This window comes from Chroicocephalus ridibundus, chromosome Z (genome assembly GCF_963924245.1).
Source record: "Chroicocephalus ridibundus chromosome Z, bChrRid1.1, whole genome shotgun sequence".
Classification (NCBI taxonomy): domain Eukaryota; kingdom Metazoa; phylum Chordata; class Aves; order Charadriiformes; family Laridae; genus Chroicocephalus; species Chroicocephalus ridibundus.
The window spans coordinates 55,546,367-55,567,539 of NC_086316.1; the positions used below are offsets into that span (position 1 = coordinate 55,546,367).

General features: G+C 39.7%; 1 protein-coding gene across 2 annotated transcripts in view; it reads right to left on the bottom strand.

Annotated features, from left to right (window-relative positions):
- Positions 1-21,173, bottom strand: part of UHRF2 (ubiquitin like with PHD and ring finger domains 2) — a 96,737-nt gene that overhangs the window by 28,833 nt on the left and 46,731 nt on the right. For both annotated transcript variants that reach the window (XM_063319761.1, XM_063319760.1), the window contains exon 5: positions 8,019-8,128. In XM_063319761.1, coding sequence (XP_063175831.1) covers positions 8,019-8,128 — 110 coding nt within the window. The remainder of the gene's footprint in view (positions 1-8,018; positions 8,129-21,173) is intronic.

Here is a 21,173-nt window from a genome sequence, read left to right on the forward strand (position 1 = left end):
TTCTTAAAGTTTAGAATGGGCCAGAAAATTTTCTTTTGAGTATCATTCTCGAAGAAAAAAATTACCACAGGTTATAAAGTTCAGGAACTGAAACAGCTGGAATATCAACACTTTGGAGAAATTTTCTTTTAAGTCCATAAGCAAACTACCCGAGGAACTTCTCAACAATGCCTACTCAAAAGGGCAACTGGCCTAGAAGGACAGTGTGATAAGGACAGACAAACTTAGCCCTGTCATAATCTTTGCTGAAAGTACACAAAAGGCATTAGTTGTACAAAAAGTAACACTTTCATTCTCTGGCACAAAATCTTACTGAGTATGTCCATGATGTCACAAGCACGTTCCTTAATAAGGAATTTGAAGAGCAGCCCCACTATCAAAATCAAAACAAACTATTCCGCGAAGCCCCCCTACAGCCCTTCAGAGACAGCATGAACATCAGATTCTTACACAACTGCTACGCAGACAGAATATCAGACAACAAGTGAAGGGCACAAGCATTTAAGAAAACACTGCTTGTTCCCATGAAAGATTTAACCCTTAAGAAAGCATAGGATTTTTTTCATACTGCTGCCTGATACCTTTTTAGGGGAGACTAGAATTTGTCAAACCCCAAACACGGACAACTACCCCAGGTTTCTCTGACTGACATGACAGAACAATATTCAAGGACACGCTTACAAACTTTCTCAGCTTTACTTTTTAATTTTTCTTCACCATGAGTCATTAGGTAAGTTGCTGCTTTCAGCAGCTATATATCTTACCAGTTCCTTGTAAGTTAGTTCGCTTGGATGACACAAGCAATCAAAGTAAATATTTCTTTTAGCAGTTTATTCTTGAACAGAAAGATGAGGTGGATCCCTGGTGGATCCAGAGAAGTTCTGGATACTTATACATTTTTCCTGGGCATACTGAGAAGGAAAGCAAAGACTAAGGGTTTGTAGAAATTGAGCCCCTTCCTGCTGAGGAAAAAATTGCCCTCCCAACTGAACAGACTTTACAGAAAATTCGATCCACATGGGTAAAATATCAGTGTAAAATCTCTGTGGAGAAAAACTCCAGACTGAAAGTCTTATAAGAAAGGGGGACTGGAATACCAAGCACTGTGCCATATCTGCAGTCTTTCTCGAGGATCTTGAAGAATACTTTTATCTTCAAAGGTGGAAGCAACAAGACTTAGAGAGGGAACAGGAATGAGTTTCGAGCAACAAAGAAGAGTTAGGAGCTGCTGATGCATTACGAACCAACAGGGAAACACCTGCAAAATGCCTCAAAGGAATTACAGCTTTTTCCTTGAAAAAAGTGACATGGTCAATAGCCCAACTGAAACATCTCTACACCAATGCGCACAGCATGCGTAACAAACCAGAGGAATTAGAAGCGACTCCGCAGATGGAAAGCTACAACCTAATTGCTATCACTGAAACCAGGCGGTACGAATCACATGACTGGAGAGCTACAAGCGATGGCTACAAACTGTTCAGGGGGGACAGGCAAGGAAGGGGGTCTGGGTGATTTGCACACATTTGATGCACTGATTGCACAGAGCAGTCTTTGAAAAACAGTGATGAACAGGTCGAGAGCTTGTGGGTGAAAATTAGAGGCCAAGCCAACACAGGAAACATCACAGTTGATGTTTATTACTGGCCCTCAGATCAAGGGGAACCTCTTGACAAGTGTTCTTACTTCAACTACAGGAAGCATCATGCTTGCAGGCTCTGATCCAGCTGTGGAACTTCAGTCACCCTGACATCTGCTGGGAAAGCATCACAGAAAGCTGTAAGCAGTCCAGGACACTCCTGGAGAGCACCGTGGATAATTTCTTAACCCAGGTGACAGACAGCCCAATCAGAGGAGAAGCACTACTGAACCAGTTGCTTACCAACACAGATGAACTAATTACAGAGGTCAAGATCAGTGGCAGACTGGGCTGCAGTGATCATGCCCTGGTGGAATTCACAATCTTGAGGGATGTGGGCCAAACTAAGATTAAAGTCAGGACCCTGAATTTTAGGACACTGAACTTCTAGTTGTCTAAGGAATTAGTGGATACGACCCCCTGGGAAACTGCCCTCAGGGATAAAGGTGCAGAACAGAGCTGGCAGCTCTTTAAGGACATTTTTCTTAGAGCACAAGAGCTCTCAGTTCCCATGTGTAAGCAATCAGGCAAGGAGGGCGGGAGACCAGAATGGCTGAGTAAGGACCTCCTGGTCAAACTGAAGCATAAGAAGGGAAATTCACAGGCCGTGGAAGCAGCGACACGCATCCTGGCAAGAATACAGGGGTGCTGCCTGGATGTGTAGGGATGGGATTGGGAAAGCTAAGGCACAGTTAGAGCTGGATTTGGCAAGGGATGCAGAGACTAATAATGCCTCTACAGGTACGTTGGTCAGAAAAGGAAGATTAAAGAAAAGGTACCCACCCCCCATTCCCCTCTTTGCCCCCGTAAACGAGACAGGAAAACTAGTGACAACCAACATGGAGAAGGCTGAGTAACGCAGCAGGTTTTTTGCCTCAGTTTTCACTCTTCCCACATCTCCCAAGTCCTTGAATTTCAAGGCAGGGACTCGGGGAGCAAAGTCCCTGCCACTTCAAGAGAAGCTCAGGTTTGTGACCACCTGAGGAACCTTAACATACATATGTCTATGGGACCTGAAAAGATGCATCCCAGGGTCCTGAGGGAATTGTCTGATGTAGTTGCTAAGCCACTCTCCATCATATCTGAAAAGTCATGGCAGTCAGGGAAAGTCCCCAGTGATTAGATGAAAAGGAATATTGTCCCTTTTTTTAAGAAAAGTAGAAGGAAAACCCTAGGAATTATTGACCAGTCAGCCTCACAACAGTGCCCAGTAAGACCATAGAACAGAGACTCCTGGAAGACACATCGAAGCATATGGAAGACAGGGAGATAATTAAAGACAGCTATGGCTTCACCAAGGGCAAACCATGCCTATAGAGTGGCCCTCTACAAAGGACTGTATGCATGGGTGGACAAGGGAAGAACTATAGATGTCATCTACCTGTATTTCTGTAAGACCTTTGATATGGTCCCCCACAACATTCTTACTGTTAAATTGGAGAGATACCGGTTTCATTGATTAACTATCAGATGGATAAGTACTTGGTTGGATGGCCGTATCCAAAGAGCAGATGGTCCACATCAAATGGCTCAATGTCTAAGTGGAAACCAGTAATGAGCAGTGTCCCTGAAGGGTCTGTACTGGGAAACATACTATTTAATACCTTCATCAATGACACAGATAGTGGGATTGAATGCACCCTCGACAAGTTTGCAGATGACAAAGCTGAATGGTGCAGTTGATACATCAGTGGGAAAGGACGTCATCCAGAGGGACCCTGACAGGCTTGAGGAGCAGACCCATGTGAACTTCATGAAGTTCAACAAGGCCAAATGCAAGGCCCTACACAGGACAATCCCTAATCCAGTACAGGCTGGGGATAAATGGATTGAGAGCAACCCTGCAGAGAAGCACCTGGGGATACTGGTGGACGAAAAATTGGATATGAGCTGGCAACGTGCACTTGCAGCTCAGAAAGCCAATCATACCCTGCGCTGCATAAAAAGAAGTATGGCCAGCAAGCCGAGGGAGGGGCTTCTCCTTTCTCTGCTCTTGTGAGACCCCATCTAGAGTACTGCGTCCAGCTGTGGGGTTCCCAGTACAAGAAAGACATGGACCCGTTAGAGCAGGTCCAAAGAGCCACAGAAACAACCGAAGGGCTGGAACACCTCTCCTATGAAGACAGGCTGAGAGAGCTGTGTTTGTTCAGCCTGGAGAAGGCATAGGGGAGATCTTATTGTGGCCTTTCAATATTTAAAGGGGGCTTATAAGAAAGACAGGGAAGACTTTTTACCAGGGCCTGTAGTGACAGGACATGCCGCAACAGTTTTAAATTGAAAGAGGGTAGACTTAGATTGGATACAAGGGAAAAAAAAAATTACGATGAGGGTGGTGAGACACTGGAACAGGTTGCGCAGAGAAGTTGTGGATGCCCCATCCCTAGAAGCATTCAAAGTTAGGCTGTACAGGACTTTGAGAAACCTGGTCTACTGGAAGGTGTCCCTGCCCACGGCAGGCTATTTGGAACTAGATGATCTTTAAAGGGCCCTTCCAACTCAAACCATTCTATGGTAAGAAGTGCTAGGACACTGCAGTTTGAATTTTTTTTTTTTAAGAGAAAAAACCATAAAAGCTGAGGAACATAAAAGAAGAACCACTGAAGAGGGAAAATTACCAGCTACAGATAGAAAGTCTAGTGAGATGTACTGACTGGAAAACCTGAAGAGCAAATGTGTAAGGCTACCAGCAGTGGTTATTTTACAAAGCTTCAAAGGCAAAGGTCAGATACACTCAAAAAGAAAACCAAAATCTCTCAGTTTACTGTGAGTCTCAGTCTGGCCTAAAAGATTTATCTGCATGCTATCCAAATGGAAGCAATCTTCTAGTTTAAGACCTCTCTCCTAGGGTTCATTTGAAGAGAAAGAAAACATTTTAAGTGTGCTGATGAACAAATCTGTGGATTTTCCAGCACAGCTACGCAGAACCCATGGTCTGTCCAAAGTGTGAACACCAATTCAAGTCAGACTAAAGAAATCCCAGGTAACTGGTATCCCCTTTGAAAAATTTTAACAGACATGACTGAGCACTCCCCCTAAAGAAACTCACTAGTCTACCTCATCCAATAAATAACAGGCAAAAAGAAACTTAAGTATTTTTCTATATCTCTTACCACCACAGGTTGTTAAGGCCTATGTAATTCACTGTTTTCAGTTACAAAACCATTTCTCTAGGTCAAATGTTAGTAATAATATTTATTTAAAAAAAAAAGGAAAAAGGAAAAACGGTCTACATATTTTAGCTCAGTTAAACAATACCTGGAGTTTTAAACTTTCTTCAGTATACAAACAAACTGCATACTGTCATTTTCACAACACAACTTTTACTTTTTCACATTTCTGCTTTAATCATGTTGTAAGTCAAACGCACTAATTATATCTGCACTATTGGTCAACATGAGGACAGGTCTTTTTACCCCTACCAACCCTACAGAGTTTAGTTGTATATATCATTTCATATTCTTTTGTCAGAAGAGTTACCTCGTGTTCACAGCACAAATTTGGATTCTGACGGAAGTAATAAATGCTGATATCCAGGTCTCACTTCCATTTTGCATATAAATACTTGAAATGTATTTGCAAGTATATCGCTTCTTATTTTTCAAATTTTCTAGTAGGTTTAGTCTTACTTTTTTCCGGGGCTGCAGAATTTAAATTTCCATTAAATAATATGAAAATAACTACCTTATTTTTAACTGTAACTGCTAAACATATATTGATGTCATACACATTTTTATGTCATTTACACATACAAAACTTAACTAACATATGGCCATGCTCAAGGAATAACAAATTCTCTGCAGAGGTAGCCTACATTGTTTTATCTGATGATTGTTTTCAAAGCAGGCATTCTGTCTTTTAGAAAGGACATGGCCAGTAGCTTAATATAGACAAAAATACAGTCAGTGCATTTTCTGATTGTGCTTATAACAATCTCATGGAGTATTTAAGGCAAATTGATTCTTTGAATTTCATCTGCCGTTATTGTAATAAAAATCTGCAGCTTTTCATAGCATATAAGCTAAGATAGCTGTATGCGTTTATAGGTATATGCGTATATATTCTAAAATTTTAAATACAAAGTATGAATACGGATGCAACTACAATCCAGATGTAAAGGGTATGCTGCTTATGGCGTACAGGTCAACTGATGCACACCATGCATAAGTGAACAAAGGCAAGACAGCTTACCAAAAAATCAGAATCACATGAACAGAAGAAATGAAAAGGGCAGTGTGGTGAGAAACTTGGCCTCAGGAAAAAGAGCAGTTCAAAACAAGAAATAAAGCTAAATTGCAAGATCAATTAAGTTGTCAGGGTTACATGTTTAAAGATTATGTCTGTGTTACATTTATTTATGAAGGTTTGTAAATAATACCCTGAAATGAATAAATATGGGACCAGGAACAGAATGAAACAAAACAGACAGAGGTACAAACCTCTACACAGATGGCAATATGCAAGTAGTTTAAGCAAAGAGGTTACAAATAAGGAAATAGCTGTCAAAATAGGAGGGAAAGGGCTGTAAATTAAAGAGCGTGACTTTGAAACAACAGAGGTGGCAATCAGTGTAGGAAGTACAGAACAGTGAGGCCGCACCTCCTATACTGTGTTCAGTTTTGGGTCTCTCACTACAAGGAAGACACTGAGGTGCTGGAGCATGTCCAGAGTAGGGCAACGAAGCTGATGAGGGGTCTCAAGCACAAGTCTTATGAGGAACAGCGGTGTAGAGCCTGGAGAAAAGGAGGCTGAGGGGAGACCTTATCCTCCCTACAACTACCTGAAAGGAGGTTGTAGGGAGGTGGGGGTCGGTCTCTTCTCCCAGGTAACAAGTGATAGGACAAGAGGAAACTGCCTCCATTATGCCAGGGGAGGTTTGGGTTGGATATTAGGAAAAATTTCTTCACCAAAAGTGTTGTCAAGCGTTGGAACAGGCTGCCCGGGGAAGCGGTTGAGTCACTGTCCATGGAGGTTTTTAAAAGATGGGTAGATGTGGCATTTAGGGACATGGTTTAGTGGTGGACTTGGAAGTACTGGGTTTACTACTGGACTCGATGATCTTAGGGATCTTTTCCAACATAAATAATTCTATGATTCTATGATAAATAAATAGTCATGTCATATCAAATGTTGCCACTGTAGACAATTTTGTACAGTCAGCAATACAGTAATCATTCATTTCCTTAACACACATAATTTTAAAAATTAATTCCAGACACAGTAGTTGCAGGGGAAAACTAAATTAATAACTTTATATGCCCTTTAAAAAGTTTCATAAACAATTAGACTTGCAAAATAAGTAGGTATGTAAATGCAAAGCAGTATCTGTAGATTTTTAAATTTCTCATACTACAATTTTTTAAAATAAAATCATGTGTTTAGATATTGCAATAACCCTTTAATGTGACCAATAAAAAATAAACAGAATGGATGGTTCATTTTTCTGAGTAATCTGAGGAAAATAAATCACTAGTAACGCAAAATTAATTGTGAGAAGTTCATTTACAGAAATTAATATTTTTACTTCTAAGAATACCACAGCAAATGGTACTTGCACCTCTGAAAAACAGTGATTTTTTTACATGATGGCAAATAAACTGGAAGCAGACTAGTTCTTGTGTATATACAAAGGTTCTGAAAAATTGCCCTGGAGTCACAAGTTTAAGATACAATAATATCTAATACCTATTAGAAGTCCAGTCTCTCTCAGTGTTGCCATCAGAAACACTTATGACTCCTAACTTTAACATATTTTTAAACTTAGAACAAAACGTCACACTACTTTTTAAATAACCTGCCACTAACTCCTTCTTGTGGTTGTGGGGACGATGAGGAGGTATGGCATAGTTACTTTTTTAGAAAGTCACACAGGGACAAATAATAATCCATATGTTAAAATTTTTTTTCATGGTACAAGCAGCTCTGGCACAAAGTTCTTTATTTTTTTTTTTTCTTTTTAATTCCACATAATGGCAGGGTTAAAGTCCATCATTACACACTGATTCTATCTTTGGCATTTATTAATTTATTAGAAGTTTAAATGACATGTTGATTGCAGTAGCAGTTTTGCTGACCTGGATACTAGTCTAGGAATTTAACTGAGACTATGAATTCATTCTGCACAGTTCACTTAGAAGGTTATCCGCTGTTCCCTTTTTACCTGCTTACGACTGATAGCACTAAGATGTTATCAGTTTCTGATTATAAGTAATAGAGCCCCCTTACTGTAAATACACTTTTAGAACAGAAATCTAAAAAGGATTCTGTTATTACCTTCCTGAACACACAAAACAATTATTATTACTACTTCTGCATACTGATTCTTCTATTTTTTTAAAGAAACATCATTGAATTTGTACTTCAAATAATAAAAAAATCATACTTTTGAAATCTCCATCCCCAAATGTCAATGGATAGGCTCCTGGCTTTTCAATCTTGTACATTTCCTCTATAAAAAGGATTTTACAATCATTTATTGTGTCTTCTGGGCCTCTGAAAAACAAGAATAAAAAGTACATTCAACTTAGTTCCTCAGACCTAGATTCTGTACTTTATGAATCCTAAGCAATGAGATAAAGCTAACTAGCACCTTTTTTTCATTACTGATAGGATACTTTATTTCAGTTCACACAAAAAAATTCAGGCTAAGAACTTCTGTAACTTCTAAGAAAACCAAAACACATACTTAACACTTGCATAAAGAAAAGTCTACTCCATTACCTTCAGACTACCTGGCAGCTGAGTATGTCCTCGTTCACAGCCATCTGTAAATTTATAATTCTACTTCTAAAACCTCAAAATGTCTTTTTTGGCAGAACACAGCAGACCAGACAAAATCATATCCTCTCAAATACAGCATATAAAACATTATTATAAAAGTACAGTGTCAGAAATTAATCAGAAACATGACATGTAAGACAAAATAATACATGCTACTTGGAACCCACAGAGTAAGAAAAACAATAGAAAGCTTCAAAAACACTTCTATGACTTCTAAATGTTTTGGAAACATAAAACCCAATCCTGCAAAGATGTGTACAATACTCAATTATGTACTGTGAGTAGTCCTGCTAATGCCAGGTTTCAATGCAGTATCGGTTCACCATATCTCAGTGATGAGTAACAAATGCTCCATGACTCCACAACACTAATACAGAAAGACTTCTAGACAAGAATTAGGAGATATTACATGTAGAGTAAAGGCTTTCACCTCCTATTATTATAATCTCTTCATTTTAAATAAATTTCTAATTCAAATGTAAACATATCTAGGAAGAAAAGGCCATAAAAAAACCCAACCGTTTTAAAACATTCCGTTTTCTTCCCTCCTCGGGATGGTATTATGCCTTCTACAACTGCCTGTTCCCCTAACATTTTCATTTTACTACCTAATCTAGAACTAAGTAGGAATTTTCAGTATAACACGTATTGGAAGTATTAATTACTGAACATAGTCTCACTGATTTCATTGAATCACATGCATAGTTACCCATTTCAGAATTGGGTAGTTTGACATGACAGAAAGGAATTTACTACCAGGAAAGTTTTATTTCTTGCAGGGTGAGACCCACCCATTAAAAAAAAATCTGAAGGAGATTAGGGTTTGTCAAACTTTCTTATTCAAAAGTTAACCTAATTATGTTGCACTGCTGTAGTCCCTGTTTTGGTTCTAGAAAAACACTTCAACATCTGAAACTACACAAGCAACTAAATGAATACAGATCACAAATACCACAGCTTGAATTATTAAGATTATAAAGTTTAACATTTACCAAGACTGTGATGTTTGTAGTTAAAATGTCCAGTGAGCATCCTGCAACACAAGAAATAAAATAGATTTTTTTTTTTTTCTTTCCTATATAGACATCAGATGTGCTGGACATAACAGAGAAGTGGTAGCACAGAGTCAGCTTAATTCCAACTTAGGAACGAGTGAAGATTATACAGTTTTTTGAAGGTTCTATTATGAATGAAAAAACAAACTACTGTATTGGTTACTGTTCAGTATTTGAAGGAGGTTGTGCAAGATTCTGCTAAGCAAAGCGAAGTGCACTGCACCACTACAAGTGTCTCTTCAGAAGCAGGGAAATAACGAAAATTAGTAACTGTAAGGATAATGATTAACTATTGCCACACTGGAGACTATTTTCCAGGTGAAGACCACCAGTAAGTTAAAACGCTATGTTTCTTTCAAATATTTAGAGTGTAGAAAGGCCGGAGAGTATGTCTGAATCAAGTGAACAAGTTTTGTAGAATATCTCTGAGATATTAGAGATTAGAATATCTCTAAGAAACAATCACAGGGGTGATGTGAAAATCCTCTTGAAGAAAGTCAGCCAGCTGGCATATCCCTATAAAAAGGTCCAGGCTGCAAAACTAAATCAAACTACAGACAGGCAGGGAAACAAGATATTAGGTCCATATTAAATAAGGATAACTGCAATAACAGAACACCTCCTCAAACATCAGGCTTCAGTCTGGGATCTGTCGCTCCATGCTCTACGTTTTTCATCTGCTCCCACCACATCCCTTGTGCTGACTCTAGTTCTTGGACTCTGCTACAGGCTGACTTAAGTAAGGCAGAAAAAAACTAAGCCAGGAAGCAAACAAAATTCTTTTTGGGTGGCTCTGAGCACTGTCGTGTTTAGGTCTCCATGGAACTGAAGCTGAGAAGACTTTGATAGGGTCTTGATTGACTATAGTTGTCTTTTAAGTGTACCAACAGCTGTTTACTTTGGCATCTGTATTTTTTTTGACCCTTTTTCTTCCTTGCAGTTTTTGGAGGGAAAACATTCCCAATTGTTTGTCATATGCATAAACAGCAAATGCTAGCAAATTTCAAAGATTCAGGATATTTCAACAGAACATACAAATGCTGCATTAATGCAAATACATCCATCAGACAGAGTACCGTTTGTTTTCTTGACAAGGAAAACAATGTGTTTAAGATTATCTTAATTTGCACACTAGGGGGCACTACTTAAAAGCCGTTCTGGCCATTTATTTAGGCTTCCCCACAGTGCAGTGAACACAGGAAGTCTATTTTTCCGCGCTTCAGTCTGTTTGTGACTGCATGGTTCAGCAACCCACACGAGAGCTCTGGACGCCAGCTTCTGTTACAACAAAGTATGCCTCTGACAACATAAGATTATGGAGATACTTCCAGCCTATGAATGGCTACAGCGCTTAAAAATTCCTCCAGCTGTTACCTATCTGCAGCTCTACTTAAAGCACAATTTAAAGTGAACTATTTAACTAGAAAACAGAAAACTGATAGAAGACCACTCCCAAGAATGACTACCCCTCTACAAGGACTGTGGGTGCCAGTACACCTCTGCACGAAAGGTGAGAGAGAGCAGAAGCTTCTCTCTTCTGCGGTAGCATGCAAAGACACTTCGAATTATCCACAACACATACCCAATTAATTCACAGTCATAAAAGCACTGTACATTCAAATAGAGACAGGACAAATTGCAAACATAATCTTTGGTGGAAAAACTGAATGAAGAAATACAGACAGAGCTTCTCAAAGCATCAAGGTCTCCCTGCTTACTTTCTGTACCTTGCAGAGTCTTTTCTTTACTGCCCTATACTTTTTGGTAGTCCAAGATTATTTAAAGTCAAAAAAACCCCCAAACCCCACAAAACAAATCTGACTACACTCTTCAATGTTATAGATCTAGTTATGTTAGGACTAGGAAAGCTAGAACACTGCTTGCCTGCCTGCCCAGCTTGATTCCTCTAGGACTTATTTCTACCATAACTCAAAAGTAATGAATCTACTCTAAAGTCAAACTATAGAATTATGCCTTCTTTCACCTAAGTAACGTGAAGTTTTATATTCATATAAAAATACATGTATTGGTTTGTATATCTGTATGATTACAAAGCAAAAGATGAAAAATAAACAAGCACACCTTAAACTATAAACAGATCCGTACGGAAAAGTCAAAATAGTCATTGCAGTTGAATAATATGTTTGATATTAGTAAGCATACAACTACATGTGCATCTACAGAAAATCTGAAGCATAATTTAAGTTAAAATCTTGTAAAGAAACAATAGTGACAGTCTCAAGGTGGCAGGTACAAATATGACTTTACCCATGGGATATAGAGATATTCTCAAATTCCAGTACACTTCAGACAAATTTCAGCATATTTGCAGGCTGTACTTTTCCCCAATTTTTGCAGCTTGCAAATCTTCAGTGTGTGCAGTCTAAATACACTATCCCTATTATGAGCAAAACTGCATCTAGGAAAAACTTGCAACACTTCCTCCCCTCTCCCTACACTGCCTTATTGTTTAGAGCTGTTTTACTTTATCACCTTTTTTACTGCATTTTCTCCAGAAATTTAGAAAGTAGTTATTTAAAAAAAAACAAAAATAAAAAACAAATACAACCTTTTCATCACATCTCATTCTCTGTATACAGCCTTTAGACAAGAAGGAAGGTGGCAAAATACCATAAAGCTGTACTCACAAACTTAGAGACATTTGTGTTACCACTATCATATCTTTGGGAAACAAGCCAAAACTGAGCTCAGTAGAATATCTATTAGGAGTAAACTCCACTGGTGCCAATTTAAACTATTAAAAAGACTTTTAACTACATGTACGTTATCTCAACCTTGAAGTGTTAAAGCACAACGTACTTTTTTTATTTAACTAGTTATATAAAACAACTCCTCTAATTTATACTAGAAAACACAGAACTCTCAAAATAGAAAAAAATAAATTCAGTTGCGTGGAGGTAACAATTGGTAAAAGCATGTTTTTCACTCATAGCACTGCAATCCTACCAACATAAGCAATGTTATTCCTGTATCTAGATGGATAAAATAGATGGAATTCATCATTTCTGTATCACATACTAGGTCATGGTAGACATTCTTTCTCTTTTGGGTGCCTCCTGTATTTTTTCTTTGGGATAAGGGCACTCAGAAAGTAACTATCAGACTAAGTTTTTCCTAAAAGATATCAAGTATTTGAACCAGAGAAAACATTTTCTTTTCTGCTATGAGTTACATCAGGAGCAAGCAAATGCTATCAAATAACTTTACAAAGCTGGTATGTTCCAACAAATGACACAGCTGCATATCCAGAACTAGAGAGGAAGATCAACTACCATTGTCACAAATGATGGCTAATAATAAATGGTTAAGCCTTACCAAAGCTAAAAATCTCTGCTCAGCTACTTGCTCTTAAAAGACTAAATCATCTGGCACATGAGATATACAATAGCTTTAATAATGATCAGGCTACACATCATTTGTCTTAAAAATTATGGTTATCTAATAAAATTGTGGTTATATTACTCTGTCAAATATACACAAGAAATATCACTTTTCTTCATTTCTTCACCTTACCATACCAAAAATGAGATTAAAAAAAAAATCTCCAGTTATACATTCTTGATAATAAGTGGGACTGCATTTGTATTTCATGTAAGTACACTAAATCCTTTAAAGAAATTAAATCCCAAAACAGAGCCAGATCCTTCAATACAATAGAATTCCTAATATGAGCTTTCCTTTTAGATAGGTTAGCCACAGACAGATAGAAATCTTCAACTGAACCTTCTTCTACCTGTACTTTTTCCCCCCACCCTTCTTGTTTTTAAACCTTCAGGTTGCAAAACAATCTAAAGGTACACAAGCACAGCTGACTACAGGTATGACAAGCGGGCAGTATCCTGGATATCTCAAAGGCCAACTTTCAAGAAAACAAGCTGCTAGATGACAATTACCACACTGTGAAAACCCTAACAGTTCTTGTAATCTGAGAGATTCAGTTACAATTGCCAGATCTCTCCCAGGAATTTTCTGGTTCTATCACTTTACTATACTGAAATTAGAACAAAAATATTTCAACATGCACTAAGAGTCAAAATACAAGGCTGAATAAAAACAGGGGAAAATTTACTAGTCAAAAAACATATACAAAGTTTATATTCGCACAAAGAATCATAAAGAAAAGTGTCTAATGACAATTTATCTTTAGGCTTCCTAAGAGCAAAACCTTATTCACACTAAGTCATGTTTACCACAGGCAACTAATTCATTTGTCAGCTTCTACGGTTACTGTCTAAGGGTGTTGTCCAGGTCAGCAGAGAAACAGCCACAGTAACACCTAACAGAACATAATGTTGGCTATGCTCCTCAAATGTATGAATTCAGTTAACAAACAATATAAAAATCAAAACAGGACCAAATTTACTACCAGTTTCAGTATCTATCTTTGCATATGTGCTACTTTGTGTACATCCCATTTATGATCAATCAGCCTCTATTCTGCTTTTGCAAGGCTTTCAGTCAGCAACTCTTTATTTTCTCCCACATCATACAACAGTTGGGTAACTTTTTCAGAAATATGCAAACAATCTTTTCAATATTACCATTCAAAATGCTTGTTAGAACTTTTACAATCATCCCTTAGAAGAGTCTGAGATGATGGAATTTATGCCTAGTGTATGTATCAAAAGCATTTCATTGCATCTTTACACTTTGTGCTTTCGCATTTAACAGCTGCATGAACTTGTATCCTGATTTATTGAATACACACTTTTTAAAGTGAGGACTGTTTTTAAACACTTTTCTTTGCCTTTGAAACAAGAGCTCCTGAAATGAGCTGATGAACAATTGTTTATCAACTTTTATTATAAACATACTAAATTACAAATATGTTAAAATCATCAGGCTAGAGAATTAAATATGTGCTACTGTAAAAAATAATTTCTACAGAAATCTACTCTTGCAAAACAGAACTATGTTGTGATGTTTGCTTCAATATATTCACTCTAAGTCACTAACAACCAAAAGAATGTTTTGAAATTAAAGCAAATACATGTAACAGTCTGAATATTTCAAAAGATGTTAAGTGGAAAATACCTCAGTCTGATTTAAAATATTGCAATATGACAATTACTACTGGTTGCTTTCATTTAAACATTAACTATAACTGTGTGTTCAACAAACTGCAAACACACATTATTTACACAGAATTAAACAAAGGCTAAAACATACCAATAAAACAATTACAACCCTCACCAAACATGACTGGAGATTTGATTTTAAACGGGCTTGTTTTGAAGGCAACAAACAAAATCTTCCCACCTGAAGACAGCACATTATGTTGATAACGGACCGAACTGTGCTAGGTTGCACTGAATGACATAGAGGTTCTTTTATTTTGTATTGCATGCAAGCAAAAAAACAGACGATATTTTCAAGATTTTTTCAGAATATTGCACACCCATTTCATTTATCATGAAAATACAAATGCACAGGTACAAAATGGGACAGTATTAGCTGTGCTTTTAATTCAACTTTATTTGTTTTTATTACACAAGCCACTATAACGACAGACACAAGACAACTTTTCAAGTACGCAAAGATTTTATTACTATATATATAGTGCTAAAAAAAAAATATTAAAAAAACCCTATTTCCCAGGATATGTTGAAGACCTTACTATCAAAACAATCATAACCTAATATGAATTGTTAAGGCGTTTAAAAAAAAAAACCCACAAACAAAACACACACACCTCCAACTTCCAAGCCTACAAATTCACACTGTGGATACGCAAACAAGCCAGCCAGGATATTACTTTCCCTTGGTTTTGTTTTTTTTTTTTAAACTCAGTAGTAGGCATAATGCTTGGTGCATTTACAAAACAATACATTATAGTTCATAGTGCTAGACTCTGGAAGCAGACATTTGGATGCAGGGACTATCCTTAGCCTGGGATCTGTAAAGGAGATGAATGTTAGAAGAGCAAGCATAAACTTAGTAGCCGGGAAAAGGGGAAAGCACTGGCCTGAGAGAGCAGCAAGTCACATTGTCAGATCGTAATAACCTATGTACCATAGGAGCGAGACACTGCCCTGTGCCACGAAATCCACCGGAGACGGAGCGAGGGCGGCACAGGAAGACCGCTCCCACCCACGCGGCAGCGGCCGCACGCGGACCTGTCCATGGTACTGCAGGGGAGCCGCTGGTTCCAACAGGGGAGGGGGCACCACCTCTGGCTACTACAAGTAGCCTGCTCGAACTCCATTCCGCTTGTGGCTGGCCCTATCACAATGCTAAATGGGCATCCAGTCTCCAAATCCAGGTTCAAACCTGCAGATGTTAACCTACTTGACCGAATGTCGATAAAGAACCAGGTGGGGTGAAATCCTCTTGGCAGCCGGTCACCAGTGGTGTCTCTCAGGGCTCAGTTTTGGGGCCAGTTTTGTTCAATATCTTTATCAATGATCTGGATGAGGGAATTGAGTGCACCCTCAGTAAGTTTGCAGATGACACCAAGCTAGGTGGCAGAGTTGACCTGCTTGAGGGTGGGAAAGCTCTACAGAGGGACCTGGACAGGCTGGATCGATGGGCCAAGGCCAACGGTATGAGGTTTAATAAGGCCAAGTGCCAGGTCCTGCATTTCGGTCACAACAACCCCAAGCAACGCTACAGGCTTGGGGCAGAGTGGCTGGAAAGCTGCCCAGCAGAAAAGGACGTGGGGGTGCTGGTGGACGGCCAGCTTAACATGAGCCAGCAGTGTGCCCAGGTGGCCAAGAAGGCCAGCAGCATTCTGGCTTGTCTCAGGAATAGCATGGCCAGCAGGAGTAGGGAAGTGATGGTGCCTCTGTACTCGGCACTGGTGAGGCCTCACCTCGAGTACCGTGTTCAGTTCTGGGCCCCTCTGTACAAGAGGGACATTGAGGTGCTGGAGCGTGTCCAGAGGAGAGCTATGAGGCTGGTGAGGGGTGTGGAGACCAGGTCATATGAGGAGAGGCTGAGGGAGCTGGGCACGTTTAGCTTGGAGAAGAGGAGGCTGAGGGGAGACCTCCTTGCCCTCTACAACTACCTGAAAGGAGGCTGTAGAGAGGTGGGTGTTGGCCTCTTCTCCCAGGTGAATAATGACAGGACCAGAGGAAATGGTCTGAAGTTGTGGCAGGGGAGGTTTAGATTAGATATTAGGAAGAATTACTTTACTGAAAGAGTGGTCAGGCACTGGAACGGCCTGCCCAGGGAGGTGGTTGAGTCACCATCCCTAGAGGTATTTAAGAAACATGTAGATTTGGCACTTCAGGGCATGCTCTAGTGGCAGAGGTTGTAGGTTGTTTGTTTGTGGTTTTTTGTTTTGGTTTTTTTTTTGTTTTTTTGGTGTGTGGATGGTTGGACTTGATGATCTCAAAGGTCCCTTCCAGCCATGAAGATTCTATGATTCCATGATTCTGTGAAAAAGAGCTGGTTTAAGACCCACAAAGACGGAACCCCAAAGACTTCACATATGACAAACAAAGCTACAGGAGCTGTGCTTGGCATCACAGAGCATGGTCTAAGCTCAGTCCACTTCCCCACGTGTTTGTGGACTGAACTGCAAGACTCAGAACATGCAAAGAGACTGCTCAAGACATCATTCCGAGGATTCTGGACTAGTCAATAAGCTCTTTTATGCTAGGAAAAGGCAGGGGTACAAACAAGTGATTCTTCCTAGAAAATATTAAAAGCATCTATCCAGATTTTACATTATGTTACAATTCTGAGAGTAGACTCATCGTGAGCTTAGATATGATTATAGGAGACCAATCTGTGTACCCAGATGGATTAAGTGAGAATCTCAATTCAAAAACAAAGACACGAGAAGCAGCAGACCCCTTTGTAACAAATACTCACAGGGATACTGTCAGGATGAAAAGGCTTCCAGAAAACAAAGAATAGCAAAGGAAGAGTCTTGAAAATAGAGAAACATGGTAAGTACTCTGTACAATAATAAAAATAATGCAAAATAAATAAATAAATAAAAATAAGGTGCTTTAAAACCAACCAAAACAAACCAACAAACCTCAACAAAAAACCAAAACCACAAACCAGAAATATCTCAAGGTATCCACCATAGAACAGTAAATGCAAAGACATAAAGGCATTTACTAGAGAATGCTTCATATCAAACCAAAGGCAAATGAGAATTGCTCGCAAACAAGGCCAAAACCGCATTTCTAGCCTAGAAAGTTAGTAATGAATGGATTATCATGGCTTGAATGTACATGACAGCACTACTTTAATGAAAAGAGATTGGCATTCACAGACGCTCCTACTCAGAACAGGATTAATCTTATCTCACCAAGAATTCCAGAAAGTACACGATGACCTACAGAGAGAAAAAATCCTAATTAATTCGGCATTTAGAGGGTATGGAACGTCTTCATTCCTTATATTGCCTAATTCTCTTCAGAAAAATTACATCTGTTGTGGTTTAACCTCAGCTAGAACCATACAGCTGCTTGCTCACTCCCCCGAGTCCAGATGTGGGATAATCAGAACAGGAAAAGTGAGGAAAAACTCATGACTTGCGATAAAGGCAGTTTAATAGGTAGAGCAAAAGCCACGCATGCAAGCAAAGCAAAACAGGAAATTCGTTCACTGTTTCCCATTGTCAGGCTGGTGTTCAGCCATCTCCAGGAAAGCAGAGCTCCGTTACACATAATGGTTACTTGGGAAGACAAATGCCTTCAGTCCAAATGTCCCCCCCCTTCCTTTTTCTTCCCCCAGCTTTATATACTAAGCATAACATCATATGGTCTGGAATAACAGTTTGGCCAGTTGGGATCAGCTGTCCCAGCTGTATCCCTTTCCCAACTTCTTGTGCCCTCCCAGTCTGCTCACTGGCACGGCAGCATAAGGAGCAAAACAGGCCTTGACTGTCTAGCAACAACCAGAAACGTTAGTATGCCATCATCACTGTTTCTCATCCCAAAACATAGCAGTACACCACCTACTAGCAAAAAAAAGTTAACTCCATCCCTGCTGAAACCATGGCACATTCAATACCTGTGCCATGATGTCCAATTCCACTACTCATGATATTAAATGCTCCATTTAAATGTCTAATGGCTATTGCATAATAGTAATACAGTCTTTCTAGGTCTCATGTGTATGTTTGGAATTTGTGACACTTCCATTATTATTTATTTTTATGTAGATTTATACAAACGTTCATAGACTTTTAGGTAAAACTGTTGGGAGAGATTTCTCAACAAACAAGTGAGGACACTGTCAATAGGGTAGGCGAGCAAAGGGCCTGGGGTGATCAGAAGATAAGGGACATAGCAATGAGCAAGAAAAAAAAAAGCACAGAAGTGCAATCACTTGAAGTGTAGGCCTGTAAAGAAAGAAGTGCCATCATGTCAATTCTGGGGAATCAACACGCTCTGGTGCCTCCCTGAAACACCTATACACCAATGCATGCAGCATGGGGAACAAAGAAGAGGAATTACGGAAGTCTGTGCCATTACTGCAGGTCTATGACCTCATGGAGACGTGGTGGGATAGCTTACGTGACCAGAGTGCTGTGACAAATGCATATGGGCTCTTCAGGGAGGACAGGCTAGACAGGCAAGGAGGGGGACCCTCTTATGGAAGGGCAGGTCAGGAGCCAGTCAAGAGCTTACAGATCAAGATTAGCAAACAGAACAACATTGAGCGATGCTGTAGTAGTTGCCTGCTATAGACCTCCTAATCAGGGATAAGTATGTGAGGCCTTCTTCAGACTACTGGAAGAAGTTTCAAGTTTAAAGGGACTGGTTCTCACAGGGAACTTAAAGCACTCTAATATCTGCTGAAAGGACAAGAAAGAACACAAACAACCTAAGAGATTTCTGGAGTGCAGTGATAACTTTCTGACACAGGTGACCAAGGAGTGGTGCACTGCTAGACAAACTAGGAAGAATTGTTCATGGGACATTAAAGTCAGGGCACTTTGGCTACAATATGAGATGATGGAGTTCAGGATCCTTTGTGGAAGAAGCAAAGTAAAAAGCAAGACAACCCTGGGTTTCAGGAGAGGAGACTGTAATATCTTCAGAGATCTGTTTGGAAAAATCCCACGGGATATAACGCTGGAGAGAAGAGGGTCCAGTAGAGCTGGCTGATAATTCAAGGATCAACTCCTGCAAGTTCAAGAAAGGTCTATCACCATATGCAGGAAATCAACAGCAGCAGGAGGCCTGCATGGATAAGCAAGGAGCTCCCAGAATAAACTCAGACATAAAAAGAAACCGTGTAAATGGTGGAAGCAGGGGCACCTGACCCAGGGGGGAATATGGAGTTCCTGTCCAATTGTGTAGGCATAGGGAAAGCCAAGGCCTACCTTGATTTGAATCTAGCAAGAGATGTGAAGGAAAGGGAACAAGGAAAGATTATGCAACTGTAAAAACAGGAAAGGAAAACTAGCGAAAATGTGGGTCTGCTGCTAAATATAGTGGAACCTCTGATGACAATAAACACAGAAGAGGCCAAAGTACTTAGCACCTTCTTTGCCTCAGTGTTCACTGATAAGACCAAATTTCAGGAATCCCAGCTCCCAAGACCACAGGGAATGACCACAGGGAATGTCTAGAGCAAGGAAGACTCAGCCTCTGTGGAGGGGTATTAGGTTATGGAGCATTTAAACTGGACATATATGCCTGTGGGGCCTAACAGGTTGCACCCATTAGCACTGAAGGAGCTGCCTGACCTCTGGACAAGGCTACTTTGGTCATCTTTGAAAGGTCCTTCCTGAACACCTTCCTGAGAACTGAAAGAGAGAAAGCGTCACTTCTAACTTCAAGAAGGAAGATCTGCTGAAAGACTGGTCAGCCTCAACTCAATCCCTTGGAAGCTGTCAGAGCAAATAATCCTGGAAATAATTTCCAGATACGAGGATAAGAGAAATGCGAGTCCTACACATAGGGAGTACCCCATGCACCAGTACATGCTGACTGCCAACTGGCTGGAGAGCAGCTTGGTAGAGAAAGACCTTGAGGAACTCACGAACAACAAGCTGACCATAAACCAGCAATGTGCCCTCATAAGCAAAGAAGGTGAACAGCCTCCTGGATTGCATTAAGAGCACTGCCAGCAAGTGAAGGGAAGGTGAACATTCCTCATTACTCTGCACTGGTTAGGCCAGATCTGGGCACCCCACAGTAAGACAGACATGAGCTTAGAGGAGTGATTCTAGGAAAGGGACACAAAAATGGGATCTGTAACATCTTTGATATGGGATTGTTCCAGAGAGGTTGCTGAGTCTCTACCCATAAAGATATTCAAAATCCAACTGGACATGGGCCCAGCCAATCTGCTGTACGTGACCCTGAAATCCCAAGAGCTCCTTCCATCCTCACTGATTGTCTTAAATGTACACATGTATTTCAACACCACTCATTTTTTAATTTCTTTTATTTTCATAATAACTTTTCATAATATTGTGCTCACCACCATTTTCCCCCCCACACACATTCCTTGCCTTTTTGCACTTGTTTGTTTTCTTCTGTTCTTCCTCTACTGCTTGGAATTACTTTCCTCAGTGGGAACAAAATAAGCTTCAACACACATCTAAAAATCACCCCCTTGAAAGCACATCAAAAGACTCTGATTCCAAGTCTGCATGTTTATTAGAGAAAGGATAGTGTTACAAATACTAAATATATAGTTTATGTTCTGGGAAAACAAACAAAAACCTAAAGATGCAAGTCAAACCATTCTTCACCTTCAAAAGA